This window comes from Eretmochelys imbricata, chromosome 17, assembly GCF_965152235.1.
Source record: "Eretmochelys imbricata isolate rEreImb1 chromosome 17, rEreImb1.hap1, whole genome shotgun sequence".
In the NCBI taxonomy this organism is placed as follows: Eukaryota; Metazoa; Chordata; order Testudines; family Cheloniidae; genus Eretmochelys; species Eretmochelys imbricata.
In genome coordinates this window covers 17,655,439-17,676,289 of record NC_135588.1, presented here as the reverse complement: position 1 = coordinate 17,676,289, position 20,851 = coordinate 17,655,439, and the positions used below count along the sequence as shown (strand labels likewise).

General features: G+C 40.5%; 1 protein-coding gene across 1 annotated transcript in view; it reads right to left on the bottom strand.

The window, feature by feature from the left end:
* Positions 1–20,851, bottom strand: part of CAMKK1 (calcium/calmodulin dependent protein kinase kinase 1) — a 116,545-nt gene that overhangs the window by 79,973 nt on the left and 15,721 nt on the right. Inside the window, exon 2 of the mRNA XM_077836549.1 lies at positions 2,416–2,463. Coding sequence (XP_077692675.1) covers positions 2,416–2,463 — 48 coding nt within the window. The remainder of the gene's footprint in view (positions 1–2,415; positions 2,464–20,851) is intronic.

Below are 20,851 nucleotides of genomic sequence, written 5' to 3'. Positions count from 1 at the left end.
CCTCAGGCCATTAACTCCAACCAGTTATTAATCCTCAGCAACGCCCTGAGCCAAGGTTATATTTTTATTACAAGTTGAACATTGGGGAAAATTTACTTTTTAAAAGTCTTTTTGTTTCTGTGTTAGTTTTTAAAATTCCCTTCTTTCAACCCCTCACAACTGGAAGCCTCCACCATTTTCATAGAGGACTTTCCATGCACTGGGAATTTATAAGAAATTAACACTTTGCAGGTCATATTTTCAGCTGATGTTAATTGGCACAGTTCTAATGAGTGTGTGTTGCCTGGTCAGTTGCAATTTATGGAAAGGTCAATACTAGAGCATGTGGAACATGACAGCTCCAGTAGGAGCTCAAAGTAAAACCACTGAAATTTCGTCTAGTTTTCTGTCAACTTCATACATTTTACACGGCCAAGATTTTAAACCATAACTAGATTCCTCCTCCAACAGTTGCCCATTGAATAATTGTATAAGAACTATATTAAGGGTGTGATCCAACTCCCACTGAAATCAGTAGGAGCATTTCCATTGACTTAAGAGTTGGAATGAGACCGTAAATCTCATGAAGGGCTGGTGAGCAAAGCTTTGGGCCTGACCCAAAACCCACTGGAATTAATGGAAGTCTTTCCACTGACTTTACTGGACTATGGATCCGGCCCACTGTGAATTCTTTAATGTGGCAGATTAGAAAGTAAAGGTGAAATTCACTCCTCTGCAGAAGGCCTGCACAAGCCCTGTCCACTACTTAAGTCCCACTAAAGCCACCAAAATAAGGTTTAAGTGGGTCTTAGGGAGTGCATAGGGCTTGGTGGGCCCTCTGCACAAGAGTGAGTTTCACTTCAAGGGCTCGATTGTGATACATTTACTCACCTTGAATAATAATATATTCTTCACTGACCTCCATAGATCTAATGGAAGAGTAAGGTACTACACAAGGAGAGTAAGCGTATTGTAATATGGCCCTAATTAAAGAAATACAATTTTTTAAAAATCAAGCATGGGGCTTTGCTAATTCATTCTGATAGATGTAGGCCCAAAGAGAATTCCCAGATCCAAACACCCTGGAACCATGGAAATGTCTGGAGCCAGATCTGAATTTGCAGCTGGTTCCTAACTCTACCATGGGCAAAACCAAAGACTCAGGTCCAAACACCTTCAGAATTGCATCTCTCTGAACTTCCTGGCCTGGACCGATCTCTATTTTAATTTTTTAAGGTAAACTTCCACTAATGAATGTGCTGTGGCAAACTGCATATGTGTCATAAAGTCTTGGTGATATGAGAACTGCTTAGAGCGCTCTCTCTGATATCTGAGACCCCTGGGAGAATATCTGTGAATGAAAATTGTCAAGTCTGGAGATTAGCGCAATTGAGAATTAGCAAGAGTCTCCGATATCCTCTCCCTGTTTCTGCTCTCTGTGTGTACTATACCCTTACACAATTAATCTAGACAGGTACATTCAAAGCCTCGCAACAGAAACCACCCACTGCTCTTTCCCCCATTCCTGCATGCAGATGAAGGACAAAAAGAAGGCAGCAACTGTGGCTTCTTGTCACAGAAAACAGGTGCTAAAACTTGGAAATGAGCCACACATATGTTTTGATACACACAGTAATTACTGCCACCCCAGGGACTGGCTGCAGTGCAGAATCGCAGCATGCTTATGAAACACCTACTCTACTACAACCTGGTGCTTGCTAATCTGGACGCTTTAACTGACCCATACAGTCAGTTTGTAAGTAAGAAGAAATCTCTCTGAAGTGGTCAGAGTCTGTGAGCCCTAGAGAAGTTTGAGCTAATAACCTTTTTGGTGAAACTACCTGCTGAAGCAGGTGTAGTCACTTCCAAATGGAATACACAGATAGCAATAGCAAGTACAGCCTTTAGGGAACGATCATTTACTGATCCATCTGCAGACACATGGCATGAGTCCAAATGTGCAGGTGTCTGAACTGTTCACCAGTTCAGACCTTTAGATAACTTTCAGTGAATCTCTTCTGAAACATTCTGAGACTTTTAAATAAAGAATAGAATTAAATCAGCAATTTCTACATGGAAATAAAGATTTAACCAGTCCTGATGGAGAACAAGTGCCTGCCTTTATCTTTCTTTTCTCATTGAATTAATTCATTAAAGGACCTTGGTGTTACCTTGGCAAGAAACACCCTGGAAGAGAGCCAGCTCAATACCTTCAGTTGGAAGGAAAATAAATTTAGACTTCAGAGAAAGTAGTTCAATGCTGATCTTGAGCAAAACTTGATAAGACAAATAAGAGGGAAGAAAAGGAAGGCTGAATATAGTCTTGGACTATATTGGGCTTCAGGGCAGGGATCGTGTCTTCATGTGGGTGTGCGTGTAGCACAAATGGGGCTGCTGGGTGCTACTGTAATAGAAACCTTAATTACACTAACATACCTTGCCAATTTCACTTTGCAGCTTGTATTGGTTTAATTGCACACAGTCCTGCAGATCAAAAAAAGAAAAAAATTGGGTATTAGTAAAAGGGAGTTACTGTGAACTTGAATCAGGACCAAGAGAAGAAAAAATCCTGAAGACAGAAGCATTAAGGCTTATTTAAGCCATTATATGTTAAGTTATAGTTACTGCATTTTTATGACAATAGAACAAAGTAATTATGGGTCAGATTCTGAGCTCAGTTACACAGGCGTAAATCTGAAGTAACTCCACTCACTTCAATAATGTTATTGGTATAAATCACAGCAGAATCTGGCCCTTTTATGTTTAAAACTTGAGGGGTTGTATCTACCCACTGCAGTTAAAAGGAACAGAATTCCAACATCCAGAATACACATTTTAAAAGAAACAAGCATTCAGGCATGCTCATTTAAAAGACTACCAAAAAGAATAATGAACTTTCAAATAGGTCTGATATTTACTGGAATCAATTACCTGTAAACTGCATTAACCTCTATTTGTGAGTTAGCAAGGAGTGAAATTCCACTAAGTTCAGATCGTTGTAATTGCAATTAGGGTGGAATAAAAAAAACCCAGATTTGACAGAAGCCCACCCAACTGAGTTCATTACAACTGTCAAGGCAGGAGTACAACATGCTGCCTGTATGGGACCTTTGATCTACATGCCCTGGGCAGCTCCATGGGGATCTGCACTGTTTTATGAGTCATGTGCTCCATCCAATTACAAAAAGCTCACGAAAGCTTATGCTCAAATAAATTGGTTAGCCTCTAAGTTGCCACAAGTCCTCCTTTTCTTTGTGCTCCATCTAGGAAGCTAAAGGTGTTCTTTTAATGCTCCATTAAGGATAGGATGCAATTCACTGGAAACTTAAAATTCACAGTATTGTAAAGTGCACTGCTACTCTGAAAAGTAACTATATAACTATGGAACCTACTTATCCATCAGATCTGCTCCTGGTTTGCATCACAGTCAGATCTGTGACTTAAGTGACTACAATATGTTTGTGTCAGCGCGGTCTTCAAATTAAACATTAAATTTCACAAACAAAACAAATAAAAAATTCAAAGTGGTTTTCATTTTGCAAAGTTCAAAACAGACCCACCTATTTTTTGCTTTTTGGAAAAATGTTTGTTTCCTCTACTGTTTTCACAATATTTGTTTTCATTTTTGTGTTTTCCTTCCTTTCTTCTCTCCCTCCTCCCTCCCAACCCTAAAGTTTGGGGAAAAAATGTGTTTGAAAAATTTCAGCCAGCTCTAATTCATTTTCCATGCCTATTACCCCAAATAATAAGACAAAGAGGCACTGAGCAGGATTCTATTCCATTTTGTACAGCAAAGGATTTGTTTATCACATTCCAATTATTTATAAAGGCACTTGATAACAGAATAGGATAATATCACAGCTCATAAAAGTAGCTAGCTCAGTTGCAAGAAGCACACCAGCTTTCTGTCTTTCTTTTACTGATGAATGTCAGCTATATTCTTTTGTCCTGAAACATCACAAAAAAAGATATGGGGCTGGATTCTGATATCCATTACATCAGTGTAAATCTGAAGTAACTCCACATTTACATTACCACTCCTCAACATGGAATGTGAGCACCATGCAAAACAGTACACTAGATGAGACATGCCTGGTAGTGGGTCTCTCTTGATCCCTCTGAAAGAGCAGGGTTATTTTTATCTGTTGTTGTGTGGGAAAACTGAGTGGATGAAGTGAGCTTTACATTTTGTCCTGAAGGTGGTAAGGTTAGTGGCTGTTCTATGATCCAGTGGCAGTGAATTCCACAGTCATGGATCAGCCTCTGTGAAAGCTCTATCACCTGCATATGAGTTTTACTCTTGAAGTGGACAGTTCCATTGTTCCTGAAGAACAGAACTTTTGTGGGAGGATGTGGTCCTGAAGTATGATAATGTCCCTTAGATCATCTGGACCCATCCCATCGAGGGCTTTGAATATAACTGAAATCAGAATCTGGCCCTTTGTTCCTAAATGACAATACTTTTCTTGAGACTCTTCTAGGAGTAGCTTGGTGTACCATATGGGCAACTAAGGAGGACGCAGTCAAGATCAGCTCAGTCATCTGGGGTAATGGAAGAGCCGAATAACTAGGTGAAGCAGCCAGATAATACAAGGAGGGCATCCAACATACTACCAACAATTGTAACTTTTACATATGGACTATAATCCAAAAGTCATTGAAATTAATAGAAAGACTCCATTTGGATCAGGCTCTTTGAGAATCATGAAACAAGGGCCATTTTTTTCAAGGTTCTCTGGACTATACCACCTTCAGGGCGCTAAGTACACATGGATCAGAGGCCTATTGAAAACTCCGGCATCAAAGGGTCAGTTCTCTGAGGTGAAATTTTACCTAGGTAATTCTGCAGCCTAAGAAACAAAGCCAGACATGCTTCTGGCTCTAAACAAAGATATCATCACCAGACTACAAAGGCCCACATGAGCGCTATGGGCTAGATTGTTAAAGGTATTTTGGCACCTAAAGGTGAAAACAGTCACCACTGCTATTTTCAAATGCACCTAGGTGCCTAACAGCCATTTAAATCAAGTGCCTAAATACCTTTCAAAATCTGGCCCAATATCTCCATATTAGCAGGACACTCACGAGTATTCAAGTTTTGGGCATTAGATACAATGCAATGAGTTAAAACCTTCCCCAGGGTGCATCAGGTGCAGAAGACATGTAGCAGTATGTGCATGCATAGCATGAACTCTAGCAATATCTTCCACATTAAACACATGCTGGATACATAGCAACCATGGGAGAATTGTCAATGTGTGCAGCACCACTAAATATTGACACAGATCTACCCCTGAGCATAGCACATCCTGAGGTGGACTTTCATTTCGGAACTATGCTAAACAAAGAAGGCAACGTGTGTATGGGACCAATCCAAGTCCTAGTGAAGTCAACAACAAGATTGACATTGGGCTAGATTTACAAAGGCACTTAGGCACGTAATGATGCAGATATGTGTCTATTGGGATTTACAAAGGTGCCTAAATGAGTTAGGTCCCTAATTCTCATTGAAATTCAAAGTGAGGCAATGTAAATAAAGAGAGAATTTGTCCCAGAATGATTAGGTACTGAGGGCCTGATTTTCAGAGACTGTAAGCTTCCTCTGGCTTCACTGGGAATTGCAGTTTCTCAGCACTTCTGAAAACGAGATCCTGCATCATCAACAGCTTCTACCAAAAAGAAAATAAAAAGATAAGAGGAAGGATAAATTACCAAGTTCAGATATGTTCCTTCAGGTCTAATAAGTCCTACTGAAATAAGAAAACAAATCTTGCAGTGTGTTTATTATCCTGATAGCATTCCACAAAAATTAAAGTGAAATCTTATTCTGCTGGAGCCAAAACGTCTGTGTTTTAATGAAACCACACCATGTGACTTCCATTATGATCTACAGCAAGAAGAGTATGCTGTCAGAGCATTCACTGATGAGCCTCCATTGGACTGCTGCTAAATTCACAATAGTCAGCCCATGGTATCACATCATAAGACACCAGCATAGGACATCTGAACAGACAGTTGTGGCTTATGGTACAGACAGTAGCTGTTGAAAAGTATTTTTGAGCATATAAGCAAAGCAACTCTGTATCCTGTGCACTTTACTGAAGGTACATGAGATTGAAGAAATGCAATGGAACTTTTTTCCTTCCCGTTAGATTTTCCTAGGGTTTGGATGATTCCTATGGGGCCTGGGATTCAGATTTCAGAATACTGGTACAAGCTCCAAAATGCTGCTTGTTGAGGAGCAATGCACCTGTGTGTCACTGAAAATAACTGCTACAGGACATGAGACCCTTCTGGGCCTGATCACCAGAGATCCTAATTTGTCATGCAAAAAAAAATCAAAATTCTCCAATAAAACACATAAAAATCCATGTTTTTCTGTGATTAAAATGCAACATTGAACTTTAGTTTCCCTAGCCACCCTATAAATAGGTATCAGTCAAACACGTTTTATTGATATATTTACAATTTTTAATCAAGTTGGAAGTCCACCAGTGCCATCAATCATTATAATAAAATAAAATTAATAGAATTGCAATTTGTATGTCTTACATGTACCAAATACTTCTATGTTTGTCAGCCCTGGGTGGTGGGACTTGGACTGACAGTGGGAACCCCACCGCTCGGCGCTGACAGTGGGAGCCCGGGGCTGTCAGCCCGATTCCCACCGGCCCAGTTTGGTTAATATGGAGAAATGGATAAGGAAGGCTCGGATAACGGGGGTTCTACTGTATATGTTTTCATTTTTTCACAAAATGTAAAAACTTAAGATTCTTTGTAAAAACACAAATTCTGCGTTTTCCCGGGGCAAACGGATTTCTAGGATCCCAGCTGATCACTAGTGTGAATAGAGCAGGCTGGCAGTGGATATAGGCCAGTGAGAAGGGGACAGAAGGGAGGACAGGTTCCATAATTTACTCCCTCCTCCCCAAAATCCTGCAGAGGTCCCATAGCAAGTGGAAAAGGGGTCCATGGAAGCAGGGCTGGAAATGTGAACATTTCTGTGAACATGCCTGTGAACATTCCTGGTGTCAGTTAACACTGACCCTATCAGAAATAATGTACATCGCCATCCCACCTCACAACACAACCACAGCCAAGGTGGCTTTGTGGGGTGGTATTCAGCAAGGAGGCAATGGCAAGAGCAGTACTGAGGCACAGGGGCTCCTCATGAATGGCTTTGGTGAATCCTAGGAGAGGCACAAAGATGTTGAAAGCCAAATCCCTGGCATCGCTCTGGGAGGAAGGAATCTGCCCATTGGCAGTACAGCACCTGCAAGGAATAGGGAGCAGACGTGCTATGCAGAAGAATAGCCCATCTGCAGGACTGGCATATTCCTGAACTCTGTAGGGTTGTGAGGCCACATGCCCGACTGTCTGTGCAGCTTCCCCAAGCCATAGGGGAGAACTGCAGCCAGATGTCAGGAGGTTGTAGGGCCCCTCCTGTGGGTATTTTCATAGGAAGGGTCAAAGAGGTACAAACAAGGGCAACTTATATCTCCTAAACTCCCAGTCCTGGCTTCTACTCTGAAAATCCTTTCCAATCCCAGAGCCACGACAGGACTCCAGGCCCTGTGTCTAACCAGGCTTACTGCAGGGACAGGAAACTTAGGCACTCTGAGATGGAAGTAAGGAAATGCACTCCAGGACCCCTGCTGGGATATAACCACCCACAAATCCTCTTCACCCTATTGTCTGCCTAAGTGAGACCTTCCCTGAGGACTCAGCTCTGGGGGATGTAATGGCTACAGCAACTCCACCACAAGACACTAAAGGGCTTGCATACCTTGTCACAACCCTTTAAAATGCTTTACTCCCTTCCCTTCTGCAGCTACTACTAGCCTCCTCTCTTCTTCCCCTCTACATTTTATACCCTGCCATGGATTAAATGAAAAGTAAATACACTAAGGATGAAATGTCGAGAGTTTCAGATGGGCACCCACTTTGCACAGGCCCTCTGCACAAGGGTGAATTTCACCCTAACAGAAAAAGGCCTATCAGCATAGCAGCCTTTCACTAAGTGCATTGCAGAATTGAACACAACATCCACAAGAAATTTAGCTACTAAACTTGGTTCTTTAGTGGTTAGAACAGCAGCAGCTTTCTTTAATGAGAATGCCCTTGGGGGACAGGCAAGCAGGAAAGTACAGACTGCCAGCTTCTAAGGTAGAAATTCTTCCACTGCAATAGTTTTTTGAGCTTAATTAGTTCAAGGGCTTCCCTTATCCCTCCTCAGTGAGTTTTTGGGTGTGCAGGAATTGTCTAAGAGATTCTGCAAGCAGGGTGACATTCACTCCATGCAGGGGGCCAGCACAAGACATAGGCATCACTGAAGTTCCATGTAAACTGTTGAAGAATAGATTGTGGTTTAGGCCTTAAGTGGAGCCTAAGACCTTGTGCTGGGTCTCTGGACATGGATGCATTTCACTCTTAATGCACTCAAGACTCCATTTAACCTAGATATTTCCAGCTTTTGCTTGTTAATTTCAACACGGCAGTTGCATAAACAGAGGCAACCTAGATTTCATCTCCCAAAGATAGCTTGTTTTTCTCCTCAGACAATGCATATCTTATCTGGGTCCCCCTCTGCGACCCAAGGATCACTTGATGCCAGCTGGCAAAGTCCATAAGGGTTACAGGTATCCACTAGGTGTGACATTTACATTCTAGTTCAATAAAGAGTGTCATGTAAGGTCTCTAATGAAATCCTGTGTCATACTGATTCTCTTAATCATTGTGAGATGTATGTACAGGTGATAGTTAAGGAGTTATGTATCTGTATAAAAATTATGTTTTTAAAGCATGTTAAAGTTTACAGCTGCAGTATTCCATGGTAGTCACCAATATGCAAAATACGGCAGTACATTTTATGTGAGAAACGGTGAAATATAACTAAAGGAATAGGGGAAATTACTACTTAAATTATACCGCTGTAACCAACACTGCTGACATTTGCAGGTAACAGTACATCAGCAATAAAAGGAATTACCTGGGGACTGATCTTATTCCCAGTGACATCGATAGGAGTTTTTTATTGACCTCACAGGGAGCAGGATCCAGCCCTAGGTACTGCAGTAACAGGATTACATTAGCTCTGTCGGCAGCAATGTATAGATAGAAAGAGGCAATCAGTCAGTACTGAAGAAGGGTGGATAAGATACACGGAAAACAGCAAAAGCCAGAAAGCTGCACATAAAGATACAACAAATTTTAAATGTTTAGTACGAAAGTTTTATTGGTTTTTAATCAAAGAGGAACAGATCAATTCTGATACCATATTTTTCTGAATGAATTCAGAAGAAACAAACATCTTAATGTGGGAAAATTTTAGTACAATTAGTATTGTTTTAATATATTCAGTATATTATTGTCTTTGCTTATTTAAAATTATACATATTCCTATATTATATACACATGTTATATCTATATCTATCTCTATATATCTACATCTATTTCGCAATGCCAGCAATGTGACAAACACTCTGGGCCCAATCCTACAAAACACTTAAGCACATACTTATCTTTACTTAAATGGGCCTCCTAGTGTGCTTAAATACGTTGCAGGATCAGGACCAGAGTGCTCAGCACCTTGCAAGATGTTATATAAATGGACAAAATAGGATTTTGCTGTGTTATATGCTTACTGAAAACAAAATCTCTATGAAAATAAGAACAAAAGAATGGCCATACTGGGTCAGACCAATGGTCCATCTGGCCCAGTATCCTGTGTTCCAACAGTGGCCAATGCCAGATGCTTCAGAGGGAATTAACCAAACAGAGCAATTATTGAGTGATCCATCCCCTGTCGTCCCGTCCCAGCTTCTGGCAGTCAGAGGTTTAGGGAAACCCAGAGCTTGGGATTGCATCCCTGACCATCTTGGCTCTTGATGGACCTATCCTCCATGAATGTATCTAATTCTTTTTTTAACTTAGTTATTCTTTTGGCCTTTACAACATCCATTGGCAGTGAGTTCCACAGGTTGACTGTGCATTGTGTGAAAAAGTACTTCTTTTTTTTCCCGTTTTAAATCTGCTATCTATTAACTTCATTGGGTGCCCCTGCTTTTTGTGTTATATGAAGAAGTCAATAACACTTCCATATTCACTTTTTCTACACCATTCATGATTTACAGACCTCTATCATATCCCACCTTAGCTGTCACTTTTCTAAGCTGAACAATGCCAGTCTTTTTAGTCTCTCCTCATATGAAAACTGTTCCAGCAGTGTTCCCTCTAATTTTTCCCATGCATGTGTGGAATGAATTTTGTTATGTGCACCATTATGGAGGCGATGTGTGACACATAACCTCCATAGAGGTGTACATAACAAATTTCATGTGGCGGGCGTGGGGCAGAGGCGTTCGGCGTGTGGGAGAGGGCTCAGGGCTGGGGCAGAGGGTTGGAATGCAGGGTAGGGGTGAGGGCTCTGCCTGGGGGTGCGGGCTCTGTGGTGGGGCTAGGGATGAGGGGTTTGGGGTGCAAGCTGCCCAGGGACTACAGTGGGGAGAGAGGACTCCCCCCAGCTCTCTCTCCCCCCACAACAGCACCTCAGCTGCGGGGGGAGAGGTGCCTCTCTCTGCCCCCGCAAGTCTGGGGCAGGTCTGTGCTGTGGCCAATGGGAAAAAGCACCTCTCCCCACTGCAGTAGGTCCATTTAAGAAGCGCCTCTCCTTGTTGCGGCAGGTATGTGTTGGGGGAAAGGCATCTCTCCCAACCACAGCCCTGAGTCCCTGCACAGCCACGCACCTTAGAGGGAACCCTAACCTTTTTTGTTGACCAATTCCAATATATCTTTTTTTAATATGGAGTGACCGGAACTGCATGCAGTATTTGAGGTGTGGGAGTACCATGTATATCTATAGTGACATTATAATATTTTCTTTCTTATTATCGATCCTTTCTAATGGTTCCTATAATTCTGTTAGCTTTTTTTGACTGCTTGCTGCAAATTGAGTAGATGTTTTCAGAGAACTATCCACAATGACTCCAAGATTTCTTTCTTGAGTGGTAACAGCTAATTTAGAACCCATCATTTTGTATGGCTAGTTTGGATTATGTTTTCCAACGTGCATAACTTTGCACTTATCAATAATGAATTTCATCTTCCATTTTGTTTCCCAGGCACCCAGTTTAGTGAAATCCCTTTGTAACTCTTCACAGTCAGCTTAACTATCTTGAGTAATTTTATATCATCTGTAAATTTTGCCACCTCACTGGTCCTCCCCTTTTCCAGATCATTTATGAACACGCTGAACAGAATACGTCCCAGTACAGAGCCTTGGAAGACCCTGCTATTTACCTCTCTTCATTGTGAAAACCGACCATTTATTCCTACCCTTTGTTTCCAATCATTTAACCAGTTACTGATCCATGAGAGGATCACCCCTCTTATCTCATGAGAGCTTACTTTACTTAATAGCCTTTGGCATGGGACATGTCGAAGGCTTTCTGAAAGTCCAGGTACACTAGTGTGCTCAAATACTAGATCACCCTTGTCTGCATGCTTGTTAACTCCTTCAAAGAATCCTAATAGGTCGGAGAGGCATGAATTCCCTTTACAAAAGCAGTGTTGACTGTTCCTCAACATACTGTATCATGTTCATCATGTTCATCTATGTGTCTGATCATTCTCTTCTTCACTATACTTTCAGTAAACTGATGTTTGGTTTACTGGCCTGCCAGGATTGCCTCAAGCCTTTTTTTAAAAATCGGCATTACATTTGCTATTCTCCAGTTATCTGGCACAGAGGCTGATTTAAGCAATAGGTTACATACCAGAGTTGTTAGTTTTGCAATTTTGTATTTGAGTTCCTTCAAAGCTCTTGGGTGGATACCATCTGGTCATGGTGACTTATTACTATTTAATTTATCAATTTGATGGAAAACTTCCTTTACTGACATCTTGATCTGGGACAGCTTCTCAGATCTGTCACCTAAAAAGAATGGCTAAACTGTGGGAATTTCCCTCAGATCCCCTGCAGTAAAGTCTGAAGCAAAGAATTCATTTAGCTTCTCTGCAACAACTGCCTTGTCTTCCTTGAGTGCTCCTTTAGCACCTTAGATCATACAGTGGCCCCACTGATTGTTTGGCAGGTATCCTGCTTCTGATGTGCTTAAAATTCTTTTGCTGTTAGGTTTTGTCTTTTGCTAGTTGCGTTTCAACTTCTCTTTTGGCCTGCCTAATTATATTTTTAAACTTGACTTGCCAGAGTTTATGCTCCTTTCCATTTTCCTCAGTAGGATTTGACTTCCAATATTTAAAGGATGCCTTTTTGCTTCTAACAGCCTCTTTCACTCTGCTGTTTAGCCATGGTAGCATTTTTTTGGTATATATTTAGTTTGAGCCTCTATTATGGTGTTTTTAAATAGTTTCCATGCAAACTGCAGGAATTTCACTGTTGTGACTGTTCCTTTTAATGTCCATTTAACTAGCCTCCTCATTTTTATGTAGTTTCCCTTTTTGAAGTTAAATGCTTCCATAGTAAGTTTCTTTGCTATTTCTACCCCCTACAAGGATGTTAAATTTAGTTACATTATAGTCCCTATTACTGAGTGGTCTGGCTATATTCACCTCTTGGAGCAGATCCTGTGCTCCACTTAGGACCAAATCAAGAACTGCCTCTCCCTTGTAGGTTCCAAAACTAGAGGCTCCAAGAAGCAGTCATTAATGAGGTCTACAAATTTTATCTCTGCATCCTATTCAGAGGTGGTATGTACCAGAAAATATGGGGATAGTTGAAATCCCCCATTATTGTTGGGTTTTCTGTTTTTGTAGCCTCTCTAATTTTACACATTTTACAATCACTGACCACACCACACGATCCATTGTTTATAGCCAAGCTCTACGATACAACAGCATTTGCTCCAACCCTCAGACAAACGCCTACAAGATCTCTATCAAGTGTTCTTACAACTACAATACCCACCTGCTGAAGTGAAGAAACAGCTTGAGGGAGCCAGACAAGTACCCAGAAGTTACCTACTACAGGACAGGCCCAACAAAGAAAATAACAGAACGCCACTAGCCATCACCTTCAGCCCCCAACTAAAACCTCTCCAATGCATCATCAAGGATCTATAACCTATCCTGAAGGACGACCCATCACTCTCACAGATCTTGGGAGACAGGCCAGTCCTTGCTTACAGACAGCCCCCACAACCTGAAGCAAATACTCACCAGCAACCACACAACAGAACCACTAACCCAGGAACCTATGCTTGCAACAAAGCCCATTGCCAACTGTGTCCACATATCTTTTCAGGGGACACCATCGTAGGGCCTAATCACATCAGCCACACTATCAGAGGCTCATTCACCTGCACATCTACCAATGTGATATATGCCATCATGTGCCAGCAATGCCCCTCTGCCATGTACATTGGCCAGACTGGACAGTCTCTACGTAAAAGAATAAATGGACACAAATCACACGTCAAGAATTATAACATTCAAAAACCAGTCGGAGAACACTTCAATCTCTTTGGTCACTCGATTACAGACCTAAAAGTGGCAATTCTTCAACAAAAAAACTTCGAAAACAGACTCCAAAGAGAGACTGCTGAATTGGAATTAATTTGCAAACTGGATAAGATTAACTTAGGCTTGAATAAAGACTGGGAGTGGATGTGTCATTACACAAAGTAAAACTATCTCCCCATGTTTATTCCCCCCCCGCCCCGGCCCCTGTTCCTGACGTTCTTGTCAACTGCTGGAAATGGCCCACCTTGATTATTACTACAAAAGGTTTTTCCCCCTGCTCTCCTGCTGGTAATAGCTCACCTTACCTGATCACTCTCGTTACAGTGTGTATGGTAACACACATTGTTTCATGTTCTCTGTATATATAAATCTCCCCACTGTATTTTCCACTGAATGCATCCGATGAAGTAAGCTGTAGCTCATGAAAATTTATGCTCAAATAAATTTGTTTGTCTCTAAGGTGCCACAAGTACTCCTTTTCTTCATGCTGGTAAAGTGGTCAGTAATATATTCCTACTGCTATACTCTTATTATTCAAGCATGGAATTTCAATCTATAGAGATTCTATTTACTGTTTCATTCATTCAAGATTTTTACTAAATTTGACTCTGTACTTTCTTTTACATACAGTGACACTCCCCTACCAGCATGACCTATATATTTTTGTCATGTCATTCCTATATGTTTTGTACCCTGGTATTATTGTGTCCCTTTGATTATCATCATTCCACTAGGCTTCTGTGATGCCTATTATATCAATATCCTCATTTAATACCAGGCACTCAAGTTCACAAATCTTAGATTTTAGTCTTCTAGCGTTTGTATACAGGAACTTATAAAATGTGTCTATAGTTAGTTGTCTGCCTTCACTGATGTAACTGAACGGGACTCCTTTTTATTTGACTGTTTCTCTTCACGTCCCAGCTGTACTTTATTCGCTTATATCCTCTGCTTTTTTCTAGGATATAGAGTATCTCCCTTAATATTCCCTTAAGGGATGTCTCTGTATGGACCAAAAAGAAAAGGAGTACTTGTGGCACCTTAGAGACTAACCAATTTATTTGAGCATAAGCTTTCGTGAGCTACAGCTGACTTCATCGGATGCGTACTGTGGACCGTGAGGTTCTCTGCACCTGTTGGCTTTCCTTCAGCCCTTAGTTTAAAAACTCCTCTACAATCTTTTTAATTTTACATGCCAGCAATCTGGTTCTGTTTTGATTTAGGCAGAGCCCATCCTTCCTGTATAGGCTCTTCCTTTCCCAAAAGATTCCCCAATTCCTAATAAATCTAAATTCTTCCTCCTAACACCATTGTCTTATCCATGCATTAAGACTCTTCAGTTCCATCTGTCTAACTGGCCCTGCAAGTGGAACTTTAAGCATTTCAGAGAAATACTTCACCTGCAGATTCATTTAATTTACTGTAGTGCTCTTCACCATGAGAAATTTCATAGCCCCCCTGGAACAAAACAGGTGCAGTTTAATTGTAATTGCCTGCTCGTCTATATTTCTGCACCCCCTGATTCATTCCCTCTCTCTTGCCTAGCTACATTCATTTTATAAATGCTCCAATTGTCCTTGGTCTCTCCTGTCTTTCCAGGGAAGCAAGCCAACCAAGATGTTTTTGTTTCCAGCTTCCTATTCTGTACTCCCTCATCCAACCCCTGCTGCCTTACACACATTGATTCTCAAGGTCATGGACATAATGATGCCCTTGTACACTTGCATCCGTAGCTCACGAAAGCTTATACTCAAATAAATTTGTTAGTCTCTAAGGTGCCACAAGTACTCCTTTTCTTTTTCCTTGTACACTGTGTATCCTCTCAAACACAGCACAAGTGCAGTTCATGCAGGCTTCCCTCGATGACTTGGTATGCTCCAGGACTGTGCACAATACAGCAGGTCTGATTCCCCAGCCAATCAGCTAATTTGCAGTCCTAATTACTGTATCATAATTCAGTTCCACAGTATAATCACTGCCACAGATCTTAGTGTTACCTAAATTCTATTAGCAGCAGATAGAAGGAACTGCCAAACTGGATCACACCTGTGGTCCATCTAGTCCAATATCCTGTATACAATGATAGCCAGCACCAGATGCTTCAGAGGAAAGTGCAAGAAAGCCCATAACGTAAAATTATGGAATAACCTGTGCATACTGGATGTTTCTTACCTTCCTCTGGTTAGCAGGAATATCCCTTATTACTATGGACCAGTCTATAGGACTTTTGCCTGATTAAGGACTGATGACTACAACCCAGAGTCCCCTTTCTTTATCGAGTGGGGCTTTTCTTCTAGCTCAGAGAGGGGGCCGAGAAAGAAATTACAATCACTGGGCCTAAGTGATTTAGGAGTACAAGGCCCACTGACTTTCAATGTGGTTTGTGTTCCTAAATCACATGGGGTAATTTGTCAAAGGGGGATTTAGGTGCCTAATTCCATTGGAAATCAATGAGAGTTAGGTGCCATGAAAATCAGTGAGTTAGGTGCCTGAGTGCCATTTGTCCTTTTAAAAAAAACTGCACCCATTCTATATATTTTACCTATAACATCTAATTAAAGTATATACTCCTGGCCAAGCAAGGCAGCAGGGGTGGGGAATCAGCCTCACTATTCACAGATACAAATCAAAAAGTTCTTCTAGACTTTAAGACATATTTTTAGGAGTGTCAAGTGATTAAAAAATGTTATCTCAATTAATCATGAGATTAAAAAAATTAATCACAATTAATCCCACTCTTAAACAATAATAGAATACCATTTATATAAATATTTTTGTATGTTTTCCACATTTTCAAATATATTGATATCAATTACAATACACAATACAAAGTGTACAGTGTTCACTTTATATTTATTTTTTATTACTAATATTTGCACTGTAAAAATAAAAGAAATAGTATTTTTCAATTCACTTAAGTGCAATCTCTTTATCGTGAAAGTTGAACTTACAAATGTAGAGCTATGTCCAAAAAAATAACGCATGCAGAAATAAAACAATGTAAAACTTTAGCGTCTACAAGTCCACTCAGTCCTATTTCTTGTTCAGCCAATCGCTCAGACAAACAAGTTTGTTTACATTTGCAGAGATAATGCTACCCACTTCTTGTTCACAGTGTCACCTGAAAGTGAGAAAAGGTGTTCTCATGGCACCGTTGTAGCCGGCGTTGCAAGATATTTACATGCCAGATGCACTAAAGATTCATATATCCCTTCATGCTTCAAACCACTATTCCAGAGGACATGCATCCATACTGATGATGGATTCTGCTCGATAACGATCCAAAGCAGTGCAGACCAACATATGCTCATTTTCATCATCTGAGTCAGATGTCACTAGCAGAAGGCTGATTTTCTTTTTTGGTGGTTCAGGTTCTGTAGTTTCCGCATCAGAGTGTTGCTCTTTTAAGACTTCTGAAAGCATGCTCCACACCCCGTCCCTCTCAGATTTTAGAAGGCACTTCAGATTCTTAAACCTTGGCTTGAGTGGTTCGGCTATCTTTAGAAATCTCACATTGGAATCTTCTTTGCGTTTTGTCAAATCTGCAGCAAAAGTGTTCTTAAAATGAACAATATACTGGGTCATCATCCCAGACTGCTATAACATGAAATATATGGCAGAATACGGGTAAAACGCAGAGCAAGAGACATACAATTCTCCCCCAAGGAGTTCAGTCACAAATTTAGTTACATTATTTTTTTAACGAGTGTCATCAGCATGGAAGCATGTCATCTGGAATGGTGGCCAAAGCATGAAGGGGCATACAAATATTTAGCATATCAGGCATGTAAATACCTTGGAATGCTGGCTACAAAAGTGCCATGCGAACATCTGTTCTCACTTCCAGGTGACATTGTAAATAAGAAGTGGGCAGCATTATCTCCCATAAATGTAAACATACTTATTTCTCTTAGCGATTGGCTGCACAAGAAGTATGACTGAGTGGACTCGTAGGCTCTAAAGTTTTACATTGTTCTGTTTTTGAGTGCAATTATGCAACAACAAAAATTCTACATTTGTCAGTTGCAGTTTCATGATAAAGAGATTGCACTATGGTACTTGTATGAGGTGAACTGAAAAATATTATTTCTTTTATAATTTTTACAGTGGAAATATTTGTAATAAAAATAGTATAAAGTGAGCACTGTACACTTTGTATTCTGTGTTGTAACTGAAATCAATATATTTGAAAAAGTAGAAAAACATCTAAAATATTTAATAAACTTCAATTGGTATTCTGTTGTTTAACAGTGCGATTAAAACTGCGATTAATCATGATTAATTTTTAAAATCGCGATTAATTTTTTTGAGTTAATCGCGTGAGTTAACTGAGATTAATGGACAGCCCTAATATTTTTCCATTTGCCATGTTGCTTCAGCTCCAGGGAATGTGAACAAATAAGAACATCCAACCGTAATTTTCATTTTACTGGTTTCCAGGACAGCACTTGAAGAGGGAGAGGGGGAGGGAATCTGGGCTGTCAATACAACAAGTTGGATAAAATAATAAGTAACACTCTTTAATAAACTAAACTAGTTTATTATTAACTGAATGGCTTTTGTCACAAAGCAGGCTAAGTGTAATTGCAGCCCTTAGCTTGCATGCAGCAACCAGATTCTTCTAGATACTGACTTGTGAGCCACATACATTATACCTCCCTAGATTCTAACAGAATTTAATACACAGCACTTTAGCTGACTAAACTTTAATGGATCCAATAACGTATTGCGGTTGCACTGCATCCTAGCACTGGATACTGCCTGCCACCTCTTTATTACTCTCTGCTCTCACTAAGAGCTGGTGTTCATGGTAGTCTGCCTCCCTTTTTCTTGCCTTTAAATCTTAACGGGGGTGGAGCTTCTTTCATGAAACCAAAGTAAAAGCCTGAAACTGAAACCCGAGAGAGAGAGAGAGAGAGAGAGAGAGAGAGAGAGAGAGAGAGAGAGAGAGAGAGAGTGTCAGTTCAACAAATGGGGCAGATACAGGGACATGGCTGGCATCTTAATTTTAAAAAAAGGATGGAGTGGAGATAGGGTTGCCAATTTTGGTTGGGCATATTCCTGGAGGCTTCATCACATGACATAATCTTTAATTAAAGATTAATCTTTAATTCCTGGAGACTCCAGGACAATCCTGGAGGGCTGGCAACCCTAAGTGGAGAATAAGGGTGATTTATTGAGCTGTAGTATTTTGGCAGGAATCCTCCTACTGACGGGGAAAGGTAGATTATATGTGGTGGAGTAAGGGAAAATGTTTTTCTCACTGAATGGACATATTTGGGGGCATTACTGCTTCTGACATTTTCATATTTCAGGCACCCCTTCTGTGAAATATTATAAGCTCTGACATATCATTTGGCTTGCTCTTCTGGTTTGGCACAGAGTTATCTCCCCTGTAAAAAAACATTACAGTCTTCTTCAGCAATGGGCCACAGCAGCCTCCAATGGTGACACAATAGCAATAATAATTGCATTAATATAGCATTTTTTTTTCAAGAGAAGAGCTGAAACTGCTTTCCAAAATGTGAGTAAATATTATGATCCTCATTTTAAAGATTGGGTAACTATGGAAACAAGAGAAATAAAGTGACTTGTCCAGGGACACGTAAGTCAATGGCAGAGGCAGGAATTTAACTCTGGTCTCCTGCCTCCTAGTTCCCTGTTCTATTAAACCACACTGCCTCCCATATGGTAAAATGGAGAGAAAATAAGCACTCCATTCGTTAAGGTGGCCACTGAGTTTTTAAAAGGTTTGCTTGAACCAGGTCTGCTAATAACCCAAATGAGGCAGTGGCTTCTATGGGAGAACGGACACTCCAGTACCTACCAGTGTGGTGCAAATGTTGCTGAAACTCATATGTTTGTACTGATATGAGTATCTCATGTGCTAGAAGTGTTTGAGGCAGGTTTAGCGGTTTGACATGAGGGAAAGGTGGATAAGAACTAACATCTCTGCAGTTCAGGGGGCCTCGGAGGGGCCATCTGACAGCAGAAGGGAAGACAAAAGGAGATGTGTGTTAGTCCATGCAAGGATAATATTGGATTTCTGGAACAACTTCTAGCTGCTATAATTATAGTTATCACATTCTGCTTACATTAATAAGGTTAATGCTTGTCTAAATAGACACCATTAGTTCTGCTCAACAGCAGCCAAAGTACAGCTAATGTAGTGGGTGCTCACAGATGTCATGTACAGCACAGCACCAGAAGTACAGGTGGCCAGAACACAAACATGTTTTCTCCAAACTCAGTGGCAGTTTCCACTCCATATTTAACACTTTCCTTTAGCTGAGGCTGAGCCTCACAAATACTTCTGGATCAAGATTTAGGCCAGCAAGTGGTCTGCTGCAAAAAAGGACAAGCACATGGAATAAATACTGATGAGGCCTTACATTTTCAAAAGTGACTAGTGATTTTGGCTGGCACAATTTTTGGGCACCCAGCCCGCAACTCCTTAAACGAGCCTGATTTTCAGAAGGCTTGAGTGCTCAGAACTTTGGAAAAAACTCAGGCCCTTCAAAGGTGGCTTAAGAAGAGAATCCAAAATCACTAGACTCTACTGAAAACTTAAGCCTGGAGTCCTCACAAAAGGCAATCTAAAAGCTACAGCTTTGCAGAGGGCCCAGGGTGAATAAAAATCAATGATTTTTTTTAAAAAAATCAAAACAATCAGATTTTTTTTATTTAAATCAGATTTTTTGATAAAATGCTTTTTGAGAAAAAAACCTATCTAAAGACAGTTTTAATTAAGATACATTATAGCTCAAAGATATCTCATCATGGAATAGGGATTATAAATTCTAATTCTATAGTATAAGACAATATATTCAAGTAATGTTTAAGAAAAGTTTTGTAAATGAGTTCCAATAGTTCATGGATTAGGGACCCAATCTCATGGGGTAACAGGGGCTTCTGTATAAATTATTTAGCTTAATCTTTCTATCTACCCAACGGGACTCAGTACTCAGTCTAGAAGATACCATCAGAGATGCTTAGTTTTGCAGGTCTCAAACTGTCGATTTGTGTCTCGAGAGATAACATGCTTGTTAACAGCAAAACTGTTTTTAAATAAATAATATATAGAGGTGAGAAATAACAGACCTCAACCCTATTTTAGGGAGGTGTAAGCACCATTATACCAGGCACTGGTGAGACCTCGTATATAATACTGTGTCTCTCATGTTTAAGAAAGATGAATTAAAACTGGAACAGGTGCAGAGAAGGGCTAGCAGGATGATCTGAGGAAAGAAGACTCAAAAGAGCTTGGCTTGTTTAGCGTAACCAAAAGATGGCTGAGGGGAGATAGGATTTCTCTCTCTAAATACATCAGAGGGATAAGAACCAGGGAGGGAGAGGAGTTATTTAAGGTAAGTGCCAATGTGGACACAAAAAC